Raw genomic sequence first — 23,392 nt, forward strand, 5'->3', positions numbered from 1 at the left:
AGATAGGGTCTCTGCGCGTTACGTGAACATGGTAACGACAAAGCTAGTCCACACCATAATGTATGTCCTTACATCATGGTCCACACGGTCCAGACACATTCTCTTTTTTTGTATTGTATTCTTTATTTACCACGATTTTACATTTCGTTGGAAGGCGTTGGAGGAGCTCTGCTCCTATTTGCCCGAAGAACAATGGTCTGTTCTTTTCTTCTTCATTCATCGACGTATACATGTCGGTTCACCTTAAGTGCTTTTGTGTATGGTTCGAATTCGAACAGCATACAGCTTTTCCTATCTGCGCAGAGATAGAGGAGAAAATAAGCTTGAAAGCTGAAAATAGAGACTTAATTAATTTCATTGAAAGGATTTCTTAATACAATGTTTAATATTATGAAATATAGAGCCACGTATCACTTCTCACTGTATTATAATCATTTCAACCGTTCGATTTTCGAACTTCCTCAACACGAATTTGAGTAACTTAATTTTGTAATCGAGTAATTATAATATCTAGAAATATCTTCTAATAATGTCACATTTAGATATTAAGTCTTTGTTTGAATGTAAGTTGTACGAAATTTTGAAAACCGTACGTCTCGCTTTACAGTATACGATTAATCGAGCAAAAGACGTTTGTGTAGTTTCCATAACATTATATTAATAGATTATATTAACGATTATAGTAGCTTCTTTATCGATATGGTCGTATAAAATGTAAGAGATTGTTTGGAAATTTATTTTATACGAATCATTAAAACACAATTTACAGAAGTAGGAATACGTATAAACTGCTGAGCGCTGCAATCGATGCAGAGTTGCCGATCATCTCGTGTATTTATTATACGACTTTCTCATTTCGATCACTTTTATTACGAAAAACCGTACGAATGACGTTCGAGGAATATTTAATGAGCTTCTGCTGTAATTCGGGTGCAATTATTCAAGTAATTCGAATAATTGGCACTCAGTACATTGTGGAATGTGCGAGGAGGAGCTACTGTGTTACGCAGCTCTGCATGATGCCATCCGCAAAATACGTAATAAACACGAGGAATTCGTGTCTTATGCGCTATCGGGTTAACAATTTACCGCTTGACATACGATATGAACTATTCTGCGGGTATACATTCATGGTTAAATGATATAAAACTGTATTTCTTATTTTTACTCGGTAGCAGGTATACGTGGCAACAGAGCAAAGTTGTCGAGTGCTCTGTCACTTCCTAGTCAAAAGAAATTCTTCGAGCACAAACAATAATATATTTACACTGTTAAAATAGTGAGAAACACGGTGTAACTTTAAAACAGTGCTATCAGATGTACTAACAATACGTTCAACTATCTGCCAAGGCATCGGTGGAGGAATCTTTTCGTGTGTACATTAACGTATCATCGAGCGTCGGTTTATAATATATTTACATGTGCGCAAAACCTGTGTTAAAACTCCTCACGGTTAGCATTTTACGAAAGTATTCTGAGGAACAAACGAAACTCAGTTTGCCGTTCGAGTGGTCTAGGGTCGGAAAGGTTAGAAGCTAGGACGGAAGGTGGAAAAGGAAAAGAAGAGAGAGAGAAGAGGTGTGTTGTTTCGTCCTGGGCCTGTGCTAGTGGACTCATCAAATAAGGCTTATCTAGGCTTACCAGCAGCCCTTGCATTAAACGCGGGGATGTTAGGACGCAGGACGAAACAAGTATATATACGAATTAGTACTTGAGGGAGAACTTGTGAGAGTGAGAGAGAGAGAGAGGGGGATCAGTCGAAATGCCCTCTTGTGGCGGAGTCGGAGGTACCCCTACACTCACAATCTATTAAAAGGACAACGTGCATTAATTAATTGATTAATTGCCGCGGGAAGTGTGTATGCACACTAACTTCTATGAATGAATATGTAAACATATACATATACTTATTTTCATACATCCGGAAGGCGCTGCAACTTACAAATATCTCAGAAACCTTAGAGTAAGTTTCAATATCATTCTCTATTTTCTATACTTCTATTAGTGCTATGTATTTCGATTTGCCTAGAATTCTTGACTTAACAGAATTTTAATTAATTATTGTCTTATCTAGTTGCAAGAGTTATAGTTTGCAAATATAGTTATGGAATAAAGAAAGCTTCGTTTCTTACTGTACGCCCTTGACAGCACGATTTATCTTCTCTTGTTTTGTTGATACAGGCGCAATATATCTGGCGAAATATTTATGGCTTATGTGAACACAGTAAGCTGATGTTGATTGCATTCCATCCATTATTTACGTGGCGTTTTATCCCTGGGAGTATCTTGCATACTATGAAGATATCCTGATGAAAGAGCACTGCAGATCCGAGGGAACAAGTGGCAAGAATAGTGCTGCTAATGGTGCTTTGGCAATGTTATTATCGTCCTCCTAACAACACAATGGAGGAACCGGCGAAGAAGAAACAACGTATCGAAAACAATGAAGTCGAAAGGGATACATTGTCAGATATCGAGCAGTTCCAGAACAGCCTGTTGGCGCAATGCCTGTGCAACATACCTGAGAGTAGTCTGCGCAAACCGTTTACTAGCACAGCGGTGGAAGCTGCTGACGGCACCTTTCGAGCTACGCAATTGTCGGAGTGGGAACCTGATCAAACTTTAGAATTTTTAAGTGCTTTACAGCTTTTGTTCGATTTGGCTATCAAGCAAAACACCAGAGGCGTGATGTGTAGAAGGGTGGTGGATGTTTGTGATGCGCTGGCGCGAAACGAGCATGGCATTATAGATCAGATGATTGACCTGTCGTGTACAACAAACAAATTCATATCATACGCCGCTAGCAGAGTTCTCGCGTCATTTTTTATTGTAACAAAGGAAAGTATCGAGGCGGCATGGCTAGAAAGACTGACGCAATCGTTAGTTAATACTCATTCTCCAAGTCAAATGCTGTTTACTTTGGACGTTGTAAAAAGAGTTGTAGAACATAAGGACTGTAGTGGTCATCCTCTAGAGGATACAGAGAGCTTAGTACCACCATCGAATTGTAATATGTTAACAATATCGGACGCAGAAAGTTTTGATAGTACACCTGTGAAAGCGATGTGTGTTAAAGCATTAGAGTCTAAATGGACTATACTAGTATCAAAGTTTGATACCATCCTTAGTTCGTATACGCCTCAACACGAATCAGTTGTCATCACGTTCCTTGATCTGTGGGAGTCAATTATTTCAGTAAAAGCCAACTTGTCTGTCATCGACACCAAACTTTTCTATTCTCAATTGGATAACCTTGTCCTTCTTTTGAACGCCAATGTTCCCGGTGTGATTTGGAGACACCTTCTCGGTCTATTTAACGAAGTATTATGTTATGGAAGCACTCTGGCATTGCAAGATGTACTTCCAGACGAGCCCTGCTCTCTTGCCCACTTAATCGTACGCGCTGTAAAAGATTGGAGGTTGTTAGACGCTCTACCATATAGGCATGGTTCAGGAAGATTTGGAGGAGGTTCAGGAGACGGTGATCGTCCCCTTCTACAAAAGATCGTGCTTCTAGTTTTAAAGAGCGTTGCTGTAACTGTTAAAGAAACGCGCAGCGATTCTAGTGACTCCTCCTTGGGCTCCGAGGCCGAAGACCTTGATGCTGATATGGCAGTTATAGAGAGAAGTATAAGGGAGGTTTTGAGACAGTTGGATCAATGCGTAAAAACACTAATGCCGTTTCATCCTGAAATGCCTCTGTCGCAGTGGGTGGTGCAAATGTTTCACGATCAAGATGATTTCCTGATAGAAGGCATGGTATGTTGTTTGGACGTAGCAGTCGGCCTGTTTTATAGGGGACCTCCGCAAAATGATCTTGGTCATATGCTCAGTCCGACCTTAACTTTCGTACAATTTATACACGCCGTATCGCACGATCCAGATGTTCTGCTAGATTTACTTGTCAGTAATGAGACCTGCTTCTTATTATACTTATTGAGATTCTTGAAGTACGTGAAACGAAATTGGACAGAGTTTGTCTCTTGTTGTGGCAGGGAGCTAGATGATACCATGACAATATTGATAAGACTTCGTTTAGCAATTGATAGATTAGTGTCTAAAGCTCTGTTCCCTTATAACATAAATCCAGTTCTACGTTTGTTAGAAAAATGCGAGTCCTTCTATGAAGGCAATATAGAGAATTAATTGATTGTATGATAAGCGTGAGGTTCAAAATTCAAAGTGGCTCGATTGATATGTACAAACTGTAAGAATGGAAGAGAAGTTTGTTGACTGGCTTGTTTTATCAGCCAGAAAATATTACGAAATTGTACAGTCTCATTAACTTGATTTTGAAAAACGACTGAATTAAGATATTGACTCGTGTAGTATTGACTACTTAGATTAATGGTAGAAGAATGCGAGGAGAAGGTTTTTTATTTATTATATGTAGCAAAATTCTATTCGTTCAGAGATCCTATCAAATTTCTACCGAAAAATAATATTTTGCGTTTCATGGTCGAAGTATAAATGGGTTGAAGTAGTACAAACGTTAGCTAAAATTATATGCTTCACGATGAAATTGCACTTTTATGGTGCTATGAAACTATATTTGCCAAAGCACCATTGGGAATAAATTAAAATTGTATACTATTAGAATAATATTTATGTGTATACATAAAACTAAATGTACAATTTGCCAGTCGAATAGAATTCTGTAAGTTGAATTCTAATGCGCACAATTATATATATTAAATAGGTATTTCTGTACATTATCTCGTTAAATTTACAGAGGAAAGATATTGGATCTTAAAAGCAGTCTTTTATCTTTTAAAAGTGCACGGTATTAAAGCATTCGTACACATCTGTGTATTAAATTTATAAATTGTCCTTTCAATTCCATGGCAGAGGCATTAGTAAAATATTTAACTTTACGATTTGTTAATTGAAAGTATGTGAACAAATTCGACTGAGTTTGTTACTTAATTGACATTGTAAGAAGATTTTTAAGTCTCTTTTATCTTGTCCGTATACTTATATGCGTATACAGATGTACAATTGAATAATGTCTGTCGAGGCAGAACATTGTTATATTATATTGCCATGATTTATTAACATTGTATAAATAACAATATTGTATAATACCGAAAGCATCTACACAAATGCAAAGTTACTGGCAAATATTCGAAGTCGACACTGAAATTTATGCCAGTATTAATAAATTATTTGATCCCCATGGCAATCATTGCCCCTAAGTTAAAGTTAAGAGCAATATTTGCCATGGATATTTTGGTATACCCGACGAATTAAAATATTTGTATATAACAATTGTAATGTTAATTACCCGTTACTTTAAGATTAACTCTGTAAGTATCATACATGTAATACACTAAAAATCTACATATTTTTACTTTTATAATCACGGTGTAATTTTATTTCACATCTCCCATCGCGGATTCTCGCAATAACTTTCTAAATTTCCCATGCGATACAACAAATGTAAACTACGACGAATAGATTATATACAAAAATATATAATTTATTATAACTAGTCGGTATTTATTTTTTTCTCTTTTAATAAATTGTAAAGGCAAAATATTTTTAAACTTAAAACGAACTGGTCGGCATTGTAGGCTTCATATAATGCGACATCTATTGCCATTTACCATGTATTACTATTTCCGTAGATTGCGTATAGATGAAAAAATCATATGGTATTGTGACAGTGTATGCGTATACGGTAACCGAAGTTATCGTATGCAGGGGGACCAAGCCGTCTTTGTTTGGCTGAAGTTTTCCCGTTTAGTTAGCACCGTATTGGTAGGAGGCGCTAGGTACATCACACACACATACCTACGTGTATCAGTGAGCACGACACACAACCTTTCGACGTTGGTGAAATGTTACCATGACGACCGTCGTCATTTAGAAATGTTTGGCGCAGACACGAGGAAGTGTCCTCACTTTCCCTGGTTTACCCTTTCTAAGGCCGTCTGACCATGGATTGTCGCGTCAGTGACGCGTATGCAGCAGATAGAAGGATATACAAAGCAATTGAATATATTTTCTTTTCCTAAGAAAAGAAGAAATATTCAATTTCAATGTTTATCCTTCTATCTGCTGCATACGTGTCGCTGGCGCGACGATCCGTGGACAGGTTTTAAAGTAAACGGTACATTACACGTATACACATACACATACGTCCCGATTCACACCAATTCACACATTCACAGTTTAGTACGCACCTCATTGGTAGGAGGCGCTACAAACTCTGCTTCAACTTTCGTAAGAGGGAAGCTTGGCCCCCCTGGTGCCACCTCTGAAGTAACAACTTCGTGAAAGAACTGTGACTTGTGTTGCGCACTGTATGTTTAAAAACGGTAACTCTGAGAACCATATTCCACCGATTCATACAGGTCGGTAAAGTTAATAGACATGAAAAATAACTGCCCCTGCTAAGAAAAATGAAAACACTGCAAATGAAGAATTGCATACTAAATTACTTTTCCATTACTAAATAAACGAAATCGATCCAAATACGATCGCATTCTTTATCCTTATCACCGACCCACGGTAAAAAGTATCTCTTACCTCGCCATAATTGGTTTCAACACAGACGAGGTACAGCATAGACCTATCACCTTAGAGATGTTCGTGTCGCCACCCAAACTGTATTACCGACCCATAATTTGAGGTCTGAATGTAGTGGCATCTGCTCATGAACAGCGTTCAACTCAGCAACTACTCTGACATGTGTTGAAAGGCTGAAAGGTGTTTGCGTACTTGTGTACGTGTGACTCGTTTAGAGAGAGAGTTTGGCACAGGTAGGCTTTTGCTACGCTATGCTTTGGCTCGGTTTGTCAACGACTCACGCCGATTTTTCTCCGAAAATCCATTTCAGGGATCAAGACACTATGAAGCACAAAAATGGTATTTCTTCAAAGCCCATGCAAGCTATAAGTTGCAAGATGACATTGTTTATTAGTACTTTGCGTGTAGTAGAACCTTTTCACGTATCGTACGCCGAAAAGTATTAAAAATTCACGCTGTTACTGACATTCCCGCAAGATTCTAATGCACTTTTGAAGTAATAATAATTGGATATTACTGGCTACGAGTATTAGTTTATGGCCAACACTAAAATTTACAGTAAAATCTAATTCTTAAAAGACTCGCAGAAGGTTGCATGATGCACGAGTGTCGTGGTGTGCATGGATGCAACTGCAAGTCGAGTTACTTTTGAAACCCGCATTGGGAAATAAAATTTTGTCTAGCGCTGAGAAATTCATCGGTTCAGTGAAGTGTGTGCACGTCATAGTTCATATTGTCTCGTGATTTCTCAATTCGCGCATAAATTTCATCGATTACTGGACCATGTGGGAGGCCTTTTAACAGGATTCCATTTAGATATACCCGTTACCTAGAAGACTTTTTCAGAAACTGAAGGACGTTTAAAAACAGGAAGTGCTTCTGTAATCGTGTGCAATGCGATTGTAGAGTCAGTGCCTGTGCCTGCCAAAAAGTGTTTCATAGAGTACCGTGGTTCTATCGTATACTTCGTCGATCTTAGTAACTAAGGGGGAGAAACAAGTATGTCACTCATATTTCTCCAAATATTCCTGCAACTATTCATTTACACCAAGTTCCACTAAAATGTATTTATTCATTATAAATAATACTAGATGATATGTATAAGCATTAACATTAATGTATCGAACAATTAAACATTGAGAATAAAAGAGAATTCATTCGGCGTAGAAAATCATTTGCAAATTCAAGATCAAATGTTACTAATTGCTTGATATCTCAAGTTCTATCGATCAAAGTTAATAATAATTTCTACTGGGCGGTTAGGGTAAATGTTGTTAACATTATTTGTCATAGCAATAGCCAATGGAACGTATATTTTAGCAGAAAATCCATTTTTGCCGAAGAATTCGTTGGATTTCGCAATTGTAATTAACCGTCGACCTTGTTTTGATCGGGAGACATCGTTCCTCGAAGTCTAGATAAGGAGCTCACAGAGCTTCATGTACTCAGTCGTCGTCGGTCTTCCGGGCCTGGAGGACCTCCGGGGACCCTGCAGTTGCCGAGCTACCTGGACCTACTGGACTTCCTGGACTTCCTGGACTTCCTGGACTTGCTGAGGACCTGGTCAGGGTTTCAACTCGGGTCCATCCCCCTCCCCCCGATGCAGCCGAGCCACCTGGAGAGGCGGATTCAGGAGCCTTTCTTGGAGGGGGCGAAATATGTAAAAGTACATAAGTACATTTTTTAACCCTCTTTCACAAGATTTAAAATTTGCTTGTAACTTATGTTTTAATATCTCAATCTGATACTGTAACCTAAATAATTAAATTCACATTAATTATAATTCTGTATAAATAATTAAATTCACATTAATTATAATTCTGTATAAATAATTAAATTCACATTAATTATTTATACAGAATTATACACAATGTCATAATATTTTCTATTTTATTACTCTTGGGGGGGGGGGCGATCTGCAGAGATAGCAGTGCAACTTTTCAACTCGTTCAATCTTTCTACATGCTACCGAATAAAACGATTATATATATATATGTATTAAATTCTAGATAAAAGTTTTAGTATCGCGTTTTAAACATTCTAAACAATTTTTCTTTAATTTCACAATCATTCGAGATGCTTAATGTTTTGCATGCAAGTTACGCTTCTCAAGTTTAAATATTTCATATGAGTTTTATGAATCTTCTCTTATTAATAGTTATTACATTCGAGTCATTAGATTTTCTGAATAAAACATAAATAGGCAGTCTCTCTACGGGCCTCGAAACGCTGCGACCTCCTCGTAGTGAGACCTGGTAATTGGTGAGAACAGAGCCGATGCGATTGCTGCGATTGTCAAATATCCTAAATAAGTAGATAGATACAAGAATTTCTTTAAATAGTAATACTTTGATATAATGTAAAAATAAATGTAACTCGAAATGTTTGAATAAATCATTCCTTCCCTTCCTTCCACATGTATAAATATATAAAATAAAGTAATGTGGAATTCTCAAGATATGTGAAATAATGGAGTTCAATAACGACGTTCACCAAAGTCGGAGGACGGATCGGACGGATGAACATTTAAAATGCCATGGTATACCTATCTTAATGTATTATTTCCATCGATTACTGGAATATGTGGGAGGTCGATCGTCCAGATTCTACTGCAATACACTAAAAATAAGTATCTGGAAGACTTTTTTGAAAACACTGTACTCGAGTCCGATCACATCTCCTCAACTTTGAAAGACATATATGTATACATAGAAAGAGCAGGGTGCATGGCTGCAGCTGCGAAAAGTACATATTTCGCAATGGACATTGCGATATAGAATTATTTCCGGCCTTTGTGAAATTTCAACTTCCATGGGAAACAGTTGAGGTCGACAGCAACCTCTACCAATGTGACAACATTCACGAAAGGTGTAAGCTGACAGTTCGACTTCAACCGCGGCAGCGATCGGATCAGTGAATGTACCTGCATATTATTTCGTGATTTCTCGATTCGTGCATCAATTCCATCGATTACTGGACTATGTATGAGGCCGTTTAACAAGATTCTGCTGCATTACACTCAATACCAAGATGCCTTTATGGAAACATTTTACGCGAGCCCGAACACTACTTCCCACTGCTGAGAGATGTTTAGAAATGTGATGTGCTTTTGTGACCGCGTGCAATGCGATTTTAGAGTCAGTACATATTTCGCGATAAAGTATTTCATAGAGCACTGTGTGGACGCGAGTGCAGAGTCAATGTTTTGCGCATACAGAACTATTTAAGTGAAAGCACCGGTGCTCTAAGTGATTTTTCATCGTGGAATTACTGTGTCTACATAAAATTATTTCTGGCCTTGACGAATTTCCAGTTAGCTGGGAGTCGGTCGAGCGCCATAACACCGCCAACAACCCCTACGTCACAACATTGCCAAGCGGTGTCACCTCTGTCAGTTCGACTTTACTCGCGACGGTGATCGCATCAGTGAGTGCGTGTACATATTATTTCGTGATTTCTCGATTCCTGCATAAATTTCATCGATAACTGGACTATGTGGGAGATCGTTCAACGAGATTCCACTACATTACACTCAGTACCTAGAGGACTATTTTGGAAACGCTTTACTCGAGTCCGAACACATCTTTCCACTGTTGAGATATGTTTAAAAACATGAACTGCTTTTGTAATCGTGTGCAATGCGATTGTAGAATCAGTGCTTATTTCGCGATAAAGTATTCGATAGTGCACAGTGGCCCTGCGTATTAGTAATGTGAACGCGAACGTAAAGTCAGTGTTTTAACGCATCTAGAATTAATTCAGAGCACCAGTGCTCCTATTGCTTTTTCATCGCGAAAGTAACGTGACATATTTGGAAGTGTGACACATTCTATGGGGTACTGACCCTGCAACTGCTGGACATTCGCCTGCAGATCGAATAGCTACTGCTAAAAGGGGATGCTTGTCAGTGAGACTATTTTCAACGAACGGTGAGTGATACTTTTTCATTCTTTGAATTTTTCTGTATGCTATCGAACATAATGATTACTGTAGCGAGCATAGTGACCACGAATACGTACTTAGTACTCGCGAATAGTAAAATTTAATGCGTGTACTTCCAAATGTTTAATACACGTAGAAAAATACAATGAATAAATTTTAAATTCGCGATAGGAGTTTTAATATCGCGTTTCAAACATTCTAAACTTCTTTTCTTTAATTTCACAATCATTCCGGATGCTTAATGTATCGAATACGAGTTACATTTCTGAAGTTGAACTCTTTCGTGTGAGTTCTTTCAAATCTTCTCTCTTAACGGTAATTACATTCGAGTCATTAGATTCTCTTAATAAACAATGACAGTAATTTTTGGTACTACTTGGTTATTATGCTCGCTAGTTTTGCTTGCCCGTTGCATGTGCTAAATATTAAGACACACTGGTAGTAATATTACGAGAAATCAAAAATTGCCACTCTTACCACCTGATATCTCGACCTCAAATGGTCCCTTTATAAAATAACAGTATAATAATAAATGACTGCCGCCAAAGTGGCTGCTATATGAACTTAAATTTCTTTCTCCCTTGCATAAAAATAACTTTAAGCCACTAAACCTACAAATTTTATACATCGCGGAAGAACTTGCACATGTGCTTAGTTTTAACTAGCCATAGTCCTAGAGTCCATTAAGTTTTAATTTAAGAACTTTAGTCGTAAGAATTTTTCCAAATTTTCAAAAATGCATTGGTCGAATATGGACCAGAAATATTTCGTAGAAATGGGTCACTTTCGTAGGTACCTCCGCGTTGGTGTGCCTGGACTTGGTAACGTTTTCCAATGCATTGCGTCTTGCAAAACGTTGTCAAGCTGAAGCCTACGATCTAGTTTAAGGGTCCAGATCAAGCCAAACTTACATTCGGTGAGTTTGGTTCGGTCTGGACATCTATTCAGAAATGCACTTGCGTACTTCGAGCGATAAGCTTTTGTTCCGCCTCGTTCTTTTTAAATATAAGAGTGCCAAACACACCCTTCTAGAAATACAATTCGCCTTCGATCACTGATTTCTATTTCGCGCATGGTGTTCTCGCCCTTCATAGGCCGGCTGTGCTGGGTACAACTTATTACGGCTTTACACAGAGGACCATTGTTAGACGAAGATGTGCGACAGTTCTCGTTCTCGGTCACGCTCGCCATGGCTGTGTAAAGTCGTGATATGGAGCATGCCATGTAGAAACGAAATTTCGGTGGATCGAGGGTGAATGTTCGCGTCGCGCCGCGCCTTTCGGTCCTTTAGTCGTTTAGTCTCTTTTGCAATCTCAATCGGGAGATTCTTAGCTTTCGCATATCCCTCGAAAGTTACGCAAGTGCATATTTGCAATAGATTATGCCACTAGGGCTCATTGTAAAGAGTGCGATAGGCTAGATTTAAGGGTAGAGGTACGCTTGCTTGTTGAGAGTGACGCCTTTTACCTTTGCTTTTGCTTACAATTAGCTTCACCGTGCACCGTGTCGTTTCGCATTTAGTATACTTTTACAGACTTGTCATAGTGTATTTTCTATTTCCTACTTTCAATTCTCTTTTCTTTTTTTCCGGTAATATAATTCGCTCTCGGGAGAGATCTTGAATTAGCACAAGATGCTCGGGCACGATACACTCGCCTGTGCAAATTGTCGGCTTTGTGATGGGAGCGCGTATTGCAGCTGCATGTGATTTAATTGTGAGGCGGGCTGCTGTGAGTCTGACCCCTCAGGCGCGGCCCCTAGTGGGGAACTCCCGTTAATGGGGGGCTGGATGAATGGTGGTCGCGTATTAGCGTTTTGTCTGTGCAACTGCAATGCGTGAGTGTATCGAGCAGCTCGAGATCTCTCACGACGGCGAATCCGTGTCCGTTTTTCAATTCTTTTTCTATCTCTGCAATGAGATACTTAGCGTCTATTTGTCACTTGAAACCAGTGCAAGTGTGCCTCTAAAATATGCGAAAGAAATTGTAATGGCATATGTGTAGAAAGATCGACGAGAACCTCTCGTCTATCTTTCTTACGCGCGCATGCTAACCCTTTGGACTTTAAAGTAAAGTCTTTGGAAATAATTTTAGTAGTTTTTTACCTTATACCGCAATCACAGTCCAAAGGGTTAGTATAACGAAGTATAGTGTATATGTGTGCTGCGAAACTTAGAAAATTTAGCCAGGCAAGTCCAGTTTTAAGCGCATCATCGAAACATTCGCCGAGGGATTCGCCGAGGTTTTCTCTGGTGAATTCTTTAATAAAGAATTCACTAAGAGATTCGTTGCTAGTTTCAGGGAAGAATTAGATCTGGGTTAGGGTTTACTAACACTTTAGAGTAGAATTGGAATTTTTCTGGCATTCCATGCCATTAGCGCCTGATGAGGCTGCTTCTATTTCCTTTTACAATTCGGAATTATCATGCGCCTAAACAGGCTGCTGTATTTTTTAATTAACATTAAAAAGGATGAGACCTGATGATGGTACATTAGAATTAAAAAGCATTAGGCGCCCAAAAAGGCTACTCCTTCCATACATTAAGATTGAAAAACCTTAAACGCCCGAAGAGGCCACTCCTTTTTTCTATCAGACAGAATCAGAATTCATTGAGCGCCCAATGTGGCTGCTGGAAATTTTTCTCAAAGTCTGAATTGCGTGACACCTTGCAATTTAAAGGAAATTTTTTCGAACTTGTTTAAATACAAATTGTCTGTTTCAGTTATAGTGTTTGTGATCGCCCGTAATGCGATCGTAGAGTCAGTGTTTTTGCGCAAGTAAAGCTAGTCGAGAGCACCGGTGCTCTAATAACTTTTTCACCGCGAAAGTAGAGTCATGCACGAGTCCAACTGCAGCTGCAACGTTGAGAGCTAAGCTGGGGCTGAGTTGAGGGGTGCTCGTCTGGGAGCTGCTGGTCAGAGGGATGCTGGGCAGACGGATGGTGATCAGAGGGGAGCTGGTCTCAGGGATGCTGGTCAGAGGGTTACGAGTTTGCAGAGATGCAGTACCGATGATGACAGCGAACGGTGAGTCATTTTATAATTCTTTGAATGGGGGTGCATGTAGTACAGCTACTTAGCTCTTTCGATTCTGGCCGTTCCAACACAAATGCACGACATGCAGAGGCCCTTTTCACATGGTCGGTATTCGTTTGGGGAACTCTTATGCAATATTTCGCGAATATGGTCTAGGGCGTCTAGGCAGTAGCCTTATGGCGTGGTCCTTTTCTAAACCATATTCACGAAATATCGTAGAAATGTTCCCGAAACTAATGCCAATTATATAAGATGCGCCACTAAACGTTATGCATGTGTGTTCGAAAGAGCAGCATCGATTGAGCTGACCATACAAGGTACTCGTAGATAGTGACATGCATGTGTCTGTCTCAAAATAAAAAATAAAATAAATCAATACAATTGTTGCTCGCGATTCTTACAATTTTATATCGATTAATAATAATTCGTAAAATAATCGGATCGATCGAGTGAAGTAGAGTCACCGCGAAATTTTTTGAAATGGGTCTCAATGAAACTAGTCTTCCTAACAATCTTGCATTCTAGCAAGATCTTTTATGGTCGCCGGTAATGCGATTGTAGAGTCCACGCTTTTTTCGCGTCCATATATTTTCAAGAGCGCCGCGGCTCTTGTGTAGAGTTCTATTACCGCGAATTTACAGTCAAATTTTTGCGGATCTATGATTTATACAGAGCACGGGAGCTCGTGTTGATTTTTCGTCGCGAAAGTAAAGTCAACCTTTTGCGTATCGGAAATTTGTCCAGAGCACCGGTGCTCTAATTGCTTTTTCATCGCGAAAGTAAAGTAAAATTTTCGATTAGCTTCAATTTTCAGCTGCTTGGTATTCTAGGTCCTAGAAAGGACCTAGCTTGTGGGCCCTAGAGAGGGCCCAGAACAGGGGCCCTAGAGAGGGCCTTCGGCATAGGCCCTAGAGAGGGTCCTAGTCATGGGCCCTAGAGAGGGCCTAGCTCGTGGGCCCTAGAGAGGGTCCTAATCATGGGCCCTAGAGAGGGTCCTAGTCATGGGCCCTAGAGAGGGCCTTCGGCATAGGCCCTAGAGAGGGTCCTAGTCATGGGCCCTAGAGAGGGCCTAGCTCGTGGGCCCTAGAGAGGGCCTAGAATTATGCTAGCTTGGTAGCTAGCTAAGATGTACTTGCATGCATGCCGTAGAATGTAGAATACGAGTACCTTGTATAAGTGGGTCGTAATCTTTGTGCGTGCATTTTGGAAGGAAAAGCATCATACCTAAGGCACGCAATGCATTTGGTAGGATAAGCTTCCTACATAATGCATGCAAAAAGACCTTACCCAACAAAAACACATTCAGAAACTAAGGAATGTGAAATAGATGAAATGTGCGCGTTTAATAAACAGGAGCGCTAAAAGTTGCTGTTTAAATATAAATTGTCGGTTTGAGTTATAGTGTTTGTGATCGCCCGTAATGCGATCGTAGAGTCAGTGTTTTTGCGCAAGTAAAGCTAGTCGAGAGCACCGGTGCTCTAATAACTTTTTCACCGCGAAAGTAGAGTCATGCACGAGTCCAACTGCAGCTGCAACGTTGAGAGCTAAGCTGGGGCTGAGTTGAGGGGTGCTCGTCTGGGAGCTGCTGGTCAGAGGGATGCTGGGCAGACGGATGGTGATCAGAGGGGAGCTGGTCTCAGGGATGCTGGTCAGAGGGTTACGAGTTTGCAGAGATGCAGTACCGATGATGACAGCGAACGGTGAGTCATTTTATAATTCTTTGAATGGGGGTGCATGTAGTACAGCTACTTAGCTCTTTCGATTCTGGCCGTTCCAACACAAATGCACGACATGCAGAGGCCCTTTTCACATGGTCGGTATTCGTTTGGGGAACTCTTATGCAATATTTCGCGAATATGGTCTAGGGCGTCTAGGCAGTAGCCTTATGGCGTGGTCCTTTTCTAAACCATATTCACGAAATATCGTAGAAATGTTCCCGAAACTAATGCCAATTATATAAGATGCGCCACTAAACGTTATGCATGTGTGTTCGAAAGAGCAGCATCGATTGAGCTGACCATACAAGGTACTCGTAGATAGTGACATGCATGTGTCTGTCTCAAAATAAAAAATAAAATAAATCAATACAATTGTTGCTCGCGATTCTTACAATTTTATATCGATTAATAATAATTCGTAAAATAATCGGATCGATCGAGTCAAGTAGAGTCACCGCGAAATTTTTTGAAATGGGTCTCAATGAAACTAGTCTTCCTAACAATCTTGCATTCTAGCAAGATCTTTTATGGTCGCCGGTAATGCGATCGTAGAGTCCACGCTTTTTTCGCGTCCATATATTTTCAAGAGCGCCGCGGCTCTTGTGTAGAGTTCTATTACCGCGAATTTACAGTCAAATTTTTGCGGATCTATGATTTATACAGAGCACGGGAGCTCGTGTTGATTTTTCGTCGCGAAAGTAAAGTCAACCTTTTGCGTATCGGAAATTTGTCCAGAGCACCGGTGCTCTAATTGCTTTTTCATCGCGAAAGTAAAGTAAAATTTTCGATTAGCTTCAATTTTCAGCTGCTTGGTATTCTAGGTCCTAGAAAGGACCTAGCTTGTGGGCCCTAGAGAGGGCCCAGAACAGGGGCCCTAGAGAGGGCCTTCGGCATAGGCCCTAGAGAGGGTCCTAGTCATGGGCCCTAGAGAGGGCCTAGCTCGTGGGCCCTAGAGAGGGTCCTAATCATGGGCCCTAGAGAGGGTCCTAGTCATGGGCCCTAGAGAGGGCCTTCGGCATAGGCCCTAGAGAGGGTCCTAGTCATGGGCCCTAGAGAGGGCCTAGCTCGTGGGCCCTAGAGAGGGCCTAGAATTATGCTAGCTTGGTAGCTAGCTAAGATGTACTTGCATGCATGCCGTAGAATGTAGAATACGAGTACCTTGTATAAGTGGGTCGTAATCTTTGTGCGTGCATTTTGGAAGGAAAAGCATCATACCTAAGGCACGCAATGCATTTGGTAGGATAAGCTTCCTACATAATGCATGCAAAAAGACCTTACCCAACAAAAACACATTCAGAAACTAAGGAATGTGAAATAGATGAAATGTGCGCGTTTAATAAACAGGAGCGCTAAAAGTTGCTGTTTAAATATAAATTGTCGGTTTGAGTTATAGTGTTTGTGATCGCCCGTAATGCGATCGTAGAGTCAGTGTTTTTGCGCAAGTAAAGCTAGTCGAGAGCACCGGTGCTCTAATAACTTTTTCACCGCGAAAGTAGAGTCATGCACGAGTCCAACTGCAGCTGCAACGTTGAGAGCTAAGCTGGGGCTGAGTTGAGGGGTGCTCGTCTGGGAGCTGCTGGTCAGAGGGATGCTGGGCAGACGGATGGTGATCAGAGGGGAGCTGGTCTCAGGGATGCTGGTCAGAGGGTTACGAGTTTGCAGAGATGCAGTACCGATGATGACAGCGAACGGTGAGTCATTTTATAATTCTTTGAATGGGGGTGCATGTAGTACAGCTACTTAGCTCTTTCGATTCTGGCCGTTCCAACACAAATGCACGACATGCAGAGGCCCTTTTCACATGGTCGGTATTCGTTTGGGGAACTCTTATGCAATATTTCGCGAATATGGTCTAGGGCGTCTAGGCAGTAGCCTTATGGCGTGGTCCTTTTCTAAACCATATTCACGAAATATCGTAGAAATGTTCCCGAAACTAATGCCAATTATATAAGATGCGCCACTAAACGTTATGCATGTGTGTTCGAAAGAGCAGCATCGATTGAGCTGACCATACAAGGTACTCGTAGATAGTGACATGCATGTGTCTGTCTCAAAATAAAAAATAAAATAAATCAATACAATTGTTGCTCGCGATTCTTACAATTTTATATCGATTAATAATAATTCGTAAAATAATCGGATCGATCGAGTCAAGTAGAGTCACCGCGAAATTTTTTGAAATGGGTCTCAATGAAACTAGTCTTCCTAACAATCTTGCATTCTAGCAAGATCTTTTATGGTCGCCGGTAATGCGATCGTAGAGTCCACGCTTTTTTCGCGTCCATATATTTTCAAGAGCGCCGCGGCTCTTGTGTAGAGTTCTATTACCGCGAATTTACAGTCAAATTTTTGCGGATCTATGATTTATACAGAGCACGGGAGCTCGTGTTGATTTTTCGTCGCGAAAGTAAAGTCAACCTTTTGCGTATCGGAAATTTGTCCAGAGCACCGGTGCTCTAATTGCTTTTTCATCGCGAAAGTAAAGTAAAATTTTCGATTAGCTTCAATTTTCAGCTGCTTGGTATTCTAGGTCCTAGAAAGGACCTAGCTTGTGGGCCCTAGAGAGGGCCCAGAACAGGGGCCCTAGAGAGGGCCTTCGGCATAGGCCCTAGAGAGGGTCCTAGTCATGGGCCCTAGAGAGGGCCTAGCTCGTGGGCCCTAGAGAGGGTCCTAATCATGGGCCCTAGAGAGGGTCCTAGTCATGGGCCCTAGAGAGGGCCTTCGGCATAGGCCCTAGAGAGGGTCCTAGTCATGGGCCCTAGAGAGGGCCTAGCTCGTGGGCCCTAGAGAGGGCCTAGAATTATGCTAGCTTGGTAGCTAGCTAAGATGTACTTGCATGCATGCCGTAGAATGTAGAATACGAGTACCTTGTATAAGTGGGTCGTAATCTTTGTGCGTGCATTTTGGAAGGAAAAGCATCATACCTAAGGCACGCAATGCATTTGGTAGGATAAGCTTCCTACATAATGCATGCAAAAAGACCTTACCCAACAAAAACACATTCAGAAACTAAGGAATGTGAAATAGATGAAATGTGCGCGTTTAATAAACAGGAGCGCTAAAAGTTGCTGTTTAAATATAAATTGTCGGTTTGAGTTATAGTGTTTGTGATCGCCCGTAATGCGATCGTAGAGTCAGTGTTTTTGCGCAAGTAAAGCTAGTCGAGAGCACCGGTGCTCTAATAACTTTTTCACCGCGAAAGTAGAGTCATGCACGAGTCCAACTGCAGCTGCAACGTTGAGAGCTAAGCTGGGGCTGAGTTGAGGGGTGCTCGTCTGGGAGCTGCTGGTCAGAGGGATGCTGGGCAGACGGATGGTGATCAGAGGGGAGCTGGTCTCAGGGATGCTGGTCAGAGGGTTACGAGTTTGCAGAGATGCAGTACCGATGATGACAGCGAACGGTGAGTCATTTTATAATTCTTTGAATGGGGGTGCATGTAGTACAGCTACTTAGCTCTTTCGATTCTGGCCGTTCCAACACAAATGCACGACATGCAGAGGCCCTTTTCACATGGTCGGTATTCGTTTGGGGAACTCTTATGCAATATTTCGCGAATATGGTCTAGGGCGTCTAGGCAGTAGCCTTATGGCGTGGTCCTTTTCTAAACCATATTCACGAAATATCGTAGAAATGTTCCCGAAACTAATGCCAATTATATAAGATGCGCCACTAAACGTTATGCATGTGTGTTCGAAAGAGCAGCATCGATTGAGCTGACCATACAAGGTACTCGTAGATAGTGACATGCATGTGTCTGTCTCAAAATAAAAAATAAAATAAATCAATACAATTGTTGCTCGCGATTCTTACAATTTTATATCGATTAATAATAATTCGTAAAATAATCGGATCGATCGAGTGAAGTAGAGTCACCGCGAAATTTTTTGAAATGGGTCTCAATGAAACTAGTCTTCCTAACAATCTTGCATTCTAGCAAGATCTTTTATGGTCGCCGGTAATGCGATTGTAGAGTCCACGCTTTTTTCGCGTCCATATATTTTCAAGAGCGCCGCGGCTCTTGTGTAGAGTTCTATTACCGCGAATTTACAGTCAAATTTTTGCGGATCTATGATTTATACAGAGCACGGGAGCTCGTGTTGATTTTTCGTCGCGAAAGTAAAGTCAACCTTTTGCGTATCGGAAATTTGTCCAGAGCACCGGTGCTCTAATTGCTTTTTCATCGCGAAAGTAAAGTAAAATTTTCGATTAGCTTCAATTTTCAGCTGCTTGGTATTCTAGGTCCTAGAAAGGACCTAGCTTGTGGGCCCTAGAGAGGGCCCAGAACAGGGGCCCTAGAGAGGGCCTTCGGCATAGGCCCTAGAGAGGGTCCTAGTCATGGGCCCTAGAGAGGGCCTAGCTCGTGGGCCCTAGAGAGGGTCCTAGTCATGGGCCCTAGAGAGGGCCTTCGGCATAGGCCCTAGAGAGGGTCCTAGTCATGGGCCCTAGAGAGGGCCTAGCTCGTGGGCCCTAGAGAGGGCCTAGAATTATGCTAGCTTGGTAGCTAGCTAAGATGTACTTGCATGCATGCCGTAGAATGTAGAATACGAGTACCTTGTATAAGTGGGTCGTAATCTTTGTGCGTGCATTTTGGAAGGAAAAGCATCATACCTAAGGCACGCAATGCATTTGGTAGGATAAGCTTCCTACATAATGCATGCAAAAAGACCTTACCCAACAAAAACACATTCAGAAACTAAGGAATGTGAAATAGATGAAATGTGCGCGTTTAATAAACAGGAGCGCTAAAAGTTGCTGTTTAAATATAAATTGTCGGTTTGAGTTATAGTGTTTGTGATCGCCCGTAATGCGATCGTAGAGTCAGTGTTTTTGCGCAAGTAAAGCTAGTCGAGAGCACCGGTGCTCTAATAACTTTTTCACCGCGAAAGTAGAGTCATGCACGAGTCCAACTGCAGCTGCAACGTTGAGAGCTAAGCTGGGGCTGAGTTGAGGGGTGCTCGTCTGGGAGCTGCTGGTCAGAGGGATGCTGGGCAGACGGATGGTGATCAGAGGGGAGCTGGTCTCAGGGATGCTGGTCAGAGGGTTACGAGTTTGCAGAGATGCAGTACCGATGATGACAGCGAACGGTGAGTCATTTTATAATTCTTTGAATGGGGGTGCATGTAGTACAGCTACTTAGCTCTTTCGATTCTGGCCGTTCCAACACAAATGCACGACATGCAGAGGCCCTTTTCACATGGTCGGTATTCGTTTGGGGAACTCTTATGCAATATTTCGCGAATATGGTCTAGGGCGTCTAGGCAGTAGCCTTATGGCGTGGTCCTTTTCTAAACCATATTCACGAAATATCGTAGAAATGTTCCCGAAACTAATGCCAATTATATAAGATGCGCCACTAAACGTTATGCATGTGTGTTCGAAAGAGCAGCATCGATTGAGCTGACCATACAAGGTACTCGTAGATAGTGACATGCATGTGTCTGTCTCAAAATAAAAAATAAAATAAATCAATACAATTGTTGCTCGCGATTCTTACAATTTTATATCGATTAATAATAATTCGTAAAATAATCGGATCGATCGAGTCAAGTAGAGTCACCGCGAAATTTTTTGAAATGGGTCTCAATGAAACTAGTCTTCCTAACAATCTTGCATTCTAGCAAGATCTTTTATGGTCGCCGGTAATGCGATCGTAGAGTCCACGCTTTTTTCGCGTCCATATATTTTCAAGAGCGCCGCGGCTCTTGTGTAGAGTTCTATTACCGCGAATTTACAGTCAAATTTTTGCGGATCTATGATTTATACAGAGCACGGGAGCTCGTGTTGATTTTTCGTCGCGAAAGTAAAGTCAACCTTTTGCGTATCGGAAATTTGTCCAGAGCACCGGTGCTCTAATTGCTTTTTCATCGCGAAAGTAAAGTAAAATTTTCGATTAGCTTCAATTTTCAGCTGCTTGGTATTCTAGGTCCTAGAAAGGACCTAGCTTGTGGGCCCTAGAGAGGGCCCAGAACAGGGGCCCTAGAGAGGGCCTTCGGCATAGGCCCTAGAGAGGGTCCTAGTCATGGGCCCTAGAGAGGGCCTAGCTCGTGGGCCCTAGAGAGGGTCCTAGTCATGGGCCCTAGAGAGGGCCTTCGGCATAGGCCCTAGAGAGGGTCCTAGTCATGGGCCCTAGAGAGGGCCTAGCTCGTGGGCCCTAGAGAGGGCCTAGAATTATGCTAGCTTGGTAGCTAGCTAAGATGTTCTTGCATGCATGCTGTAGAATGTAGAATACGAGTACCTTGTATAAGTGCAGAGAGATCGACGATAATCGTCAGTCTATCTCTCTTTCGATTTCGCTTTCGCGTTCGCGGTTGTCACTAATAGTAGAGTCAAATCATCGTTTCCCTCATTGCAAGCAATGACGGACGCGATGAGTTTATTGAAATGGAGGGTGGATGGGATCGGTGTTTGTTTCGGGATGGGTCACTTTCGTAGGTACCTCCGCGTTGGTGTGCCCGGTTCCTTGGTAACGTTTCTCAAGCATTGCGACTTGCAAAACGATATCAAGCTAAAGCCTACGATCTAGTTTAAGGGTCCAGATCGAGCGAAACTTACATTCAGTGAGTTTGGTTCGGTCTAGACATCTAATCAGAATTTTATTCTCTTTCAGGTAGGTATTTCTTCGATGGTTTTACATGATTTATTCTATTTCATGCATTTCTTCGATGGTTTTGCGTGATTTATTTCATTTCGTCGATTTCTTCGATGATTTTGAACTCATGAACACATGTCTTCCACAAATAATGTTGTTGTTTATATAAATTTTTATGTTAAATAAATTTGTTTGGCGTTAAATAAACCTGAATAGAATAGCAAGGTTAAAAGGCGTATGTGTTCTTGTTTTGTTGCGATCCTTCTTTCTCGGTCGTTGCACGGAATACGTTTATAAAACGATCTTTAAATTGTTACTCTAACAGAATCATTTGTAAATCGCGGGTTTCGACTGACTTCTTGAATTCTAATTCCTACCACACGTAGCGTTACAATCTGTTTCGAGGCTTCATCGGTAACGTTGCATGCGACACAAAAATGGTAAGGTGGTTCTAGGACTCCCCCAAACCGGTGACAGAAAAATGCATTGGTTGATAGGTCTATCCTATACCTCGTCTGTGCTCCCGTGAACGATTCTGTATCGATAAAGTTGAATGCGACCACGGACGAGGTATTCTCGGTTAAATTTATTAAATTTTTTTATTTCACACCTGCACAATCCTTATACATAATTACTTTATAACAAGTATAATTGGAATTATCGACATCAGTACAAGATGTTGAATACATCAACTTCCTTCTCAACATTATTTTATTCTTTTCACATTTCCTTGCATTATTTTAAGGAACTTTTGTTTATTGTATCTTCTTTCCTATTTCTTTAAACGTAATAATAAAATAAACGATTCGAATCTTAATACTCGTTTTCACAACGTCGAAACGATAAGCAATGTGACAGGTAAAAGTGGTGTGCTAGACTGCTTTTAAATACACAGCTTGTCAATTCGATATGTTAGTGGTGATTCTTCATGAGCAAATTTGTTGGTTCGGTTTGTGGTTATCAAAAATTGGGAAAATGGACAGTCTGACTACCGCGTCACGTTCATACCGGCCCTAGAGGTGTTATGCGTCATTCTTACAGTCTTTCCGTAGCAGGGGACCAAATTCTTCTTTTACCAAAAAGAAGATATAGATTTAGACAAAGCGTAGGTAAGATAGGCCTACATTTTAAGGAAGGTTCTGTGCCACCCAGGGGGACCAAGCCGTCTTTGTTTGGCTGAAGTTTTCCCGTTTAGTTAGCACCGTATTGGTAGGAGGCGCTAGGTACATCACACACACATACCTACGTGTATCAGTGAGCACGACACACAACCTTTCGACGTTGGTGAAATGTTACCATGACGACCGTCGTCATTTAGAAATGTTTGGCGCAGACACGAGGAAGTGTCCTCACTTTCCCTGGTTTACCCTTTCTAAGGCCGTCTGACCATGGATTGTCGCGTCAGTGACGCGTATGCAGCAGATAGAAGGATATACAAAGCAATTGAATATATTTTCTTTTCCTAAGAAAAGAAGAAATATTCAATTTCAATGTTTATCCTTCTATCTGCTGCATACGTGTCGCTGGCGCGACGATCCGTGGACAGGTTTTAAAGTAAACGGTACATTACACGTATA

General features: G+C 41.2%; 1 protein-coding gene across 1 annotated transcript; it reads left to right on the forward strand.

Annotated features, from left to right (window-relative positions):
- The first annotated feature begins 977 nt into the window (after positions 1 to 977).
- Positions 978 to 5,359, forward strand: Lin (protein lines homolog). The gene is made up of 2 exons (XM_076819493.1): positions 978 to 1,963; positions 2,182 to 5,359. The coding sequence occupies exon 2, from the start codon at positions 2,362 to 2,364 to the stop codon at positions 4,144 to 4,146; it is 1,785 nt and encodes a 594-aa protein (XP_076675608.1). The 5' UTR covers positions 978 to 1,963; positions 2,182 to 2,361; the 3' UTR covers positions 4,147 to 5,359.
- The last annotated feature ends 18,033 nt before the right edge of the window (positions 5,360 to 23,392 follow it).

This window comes from Andrena cerasifolii, chromosome 9 (assembly GCF_050908995.1).
Source record: "Andrena cerasifolii isolate SP2316 chromosome 9, iyAndCera1_principal, whole genome shotgun sequence".
NCBI lineage: Eukaryota > Metazoa > Arthropoda > Insecta > Hymenoptera > Andrenidae > Andrena > Andrena cerasifolii.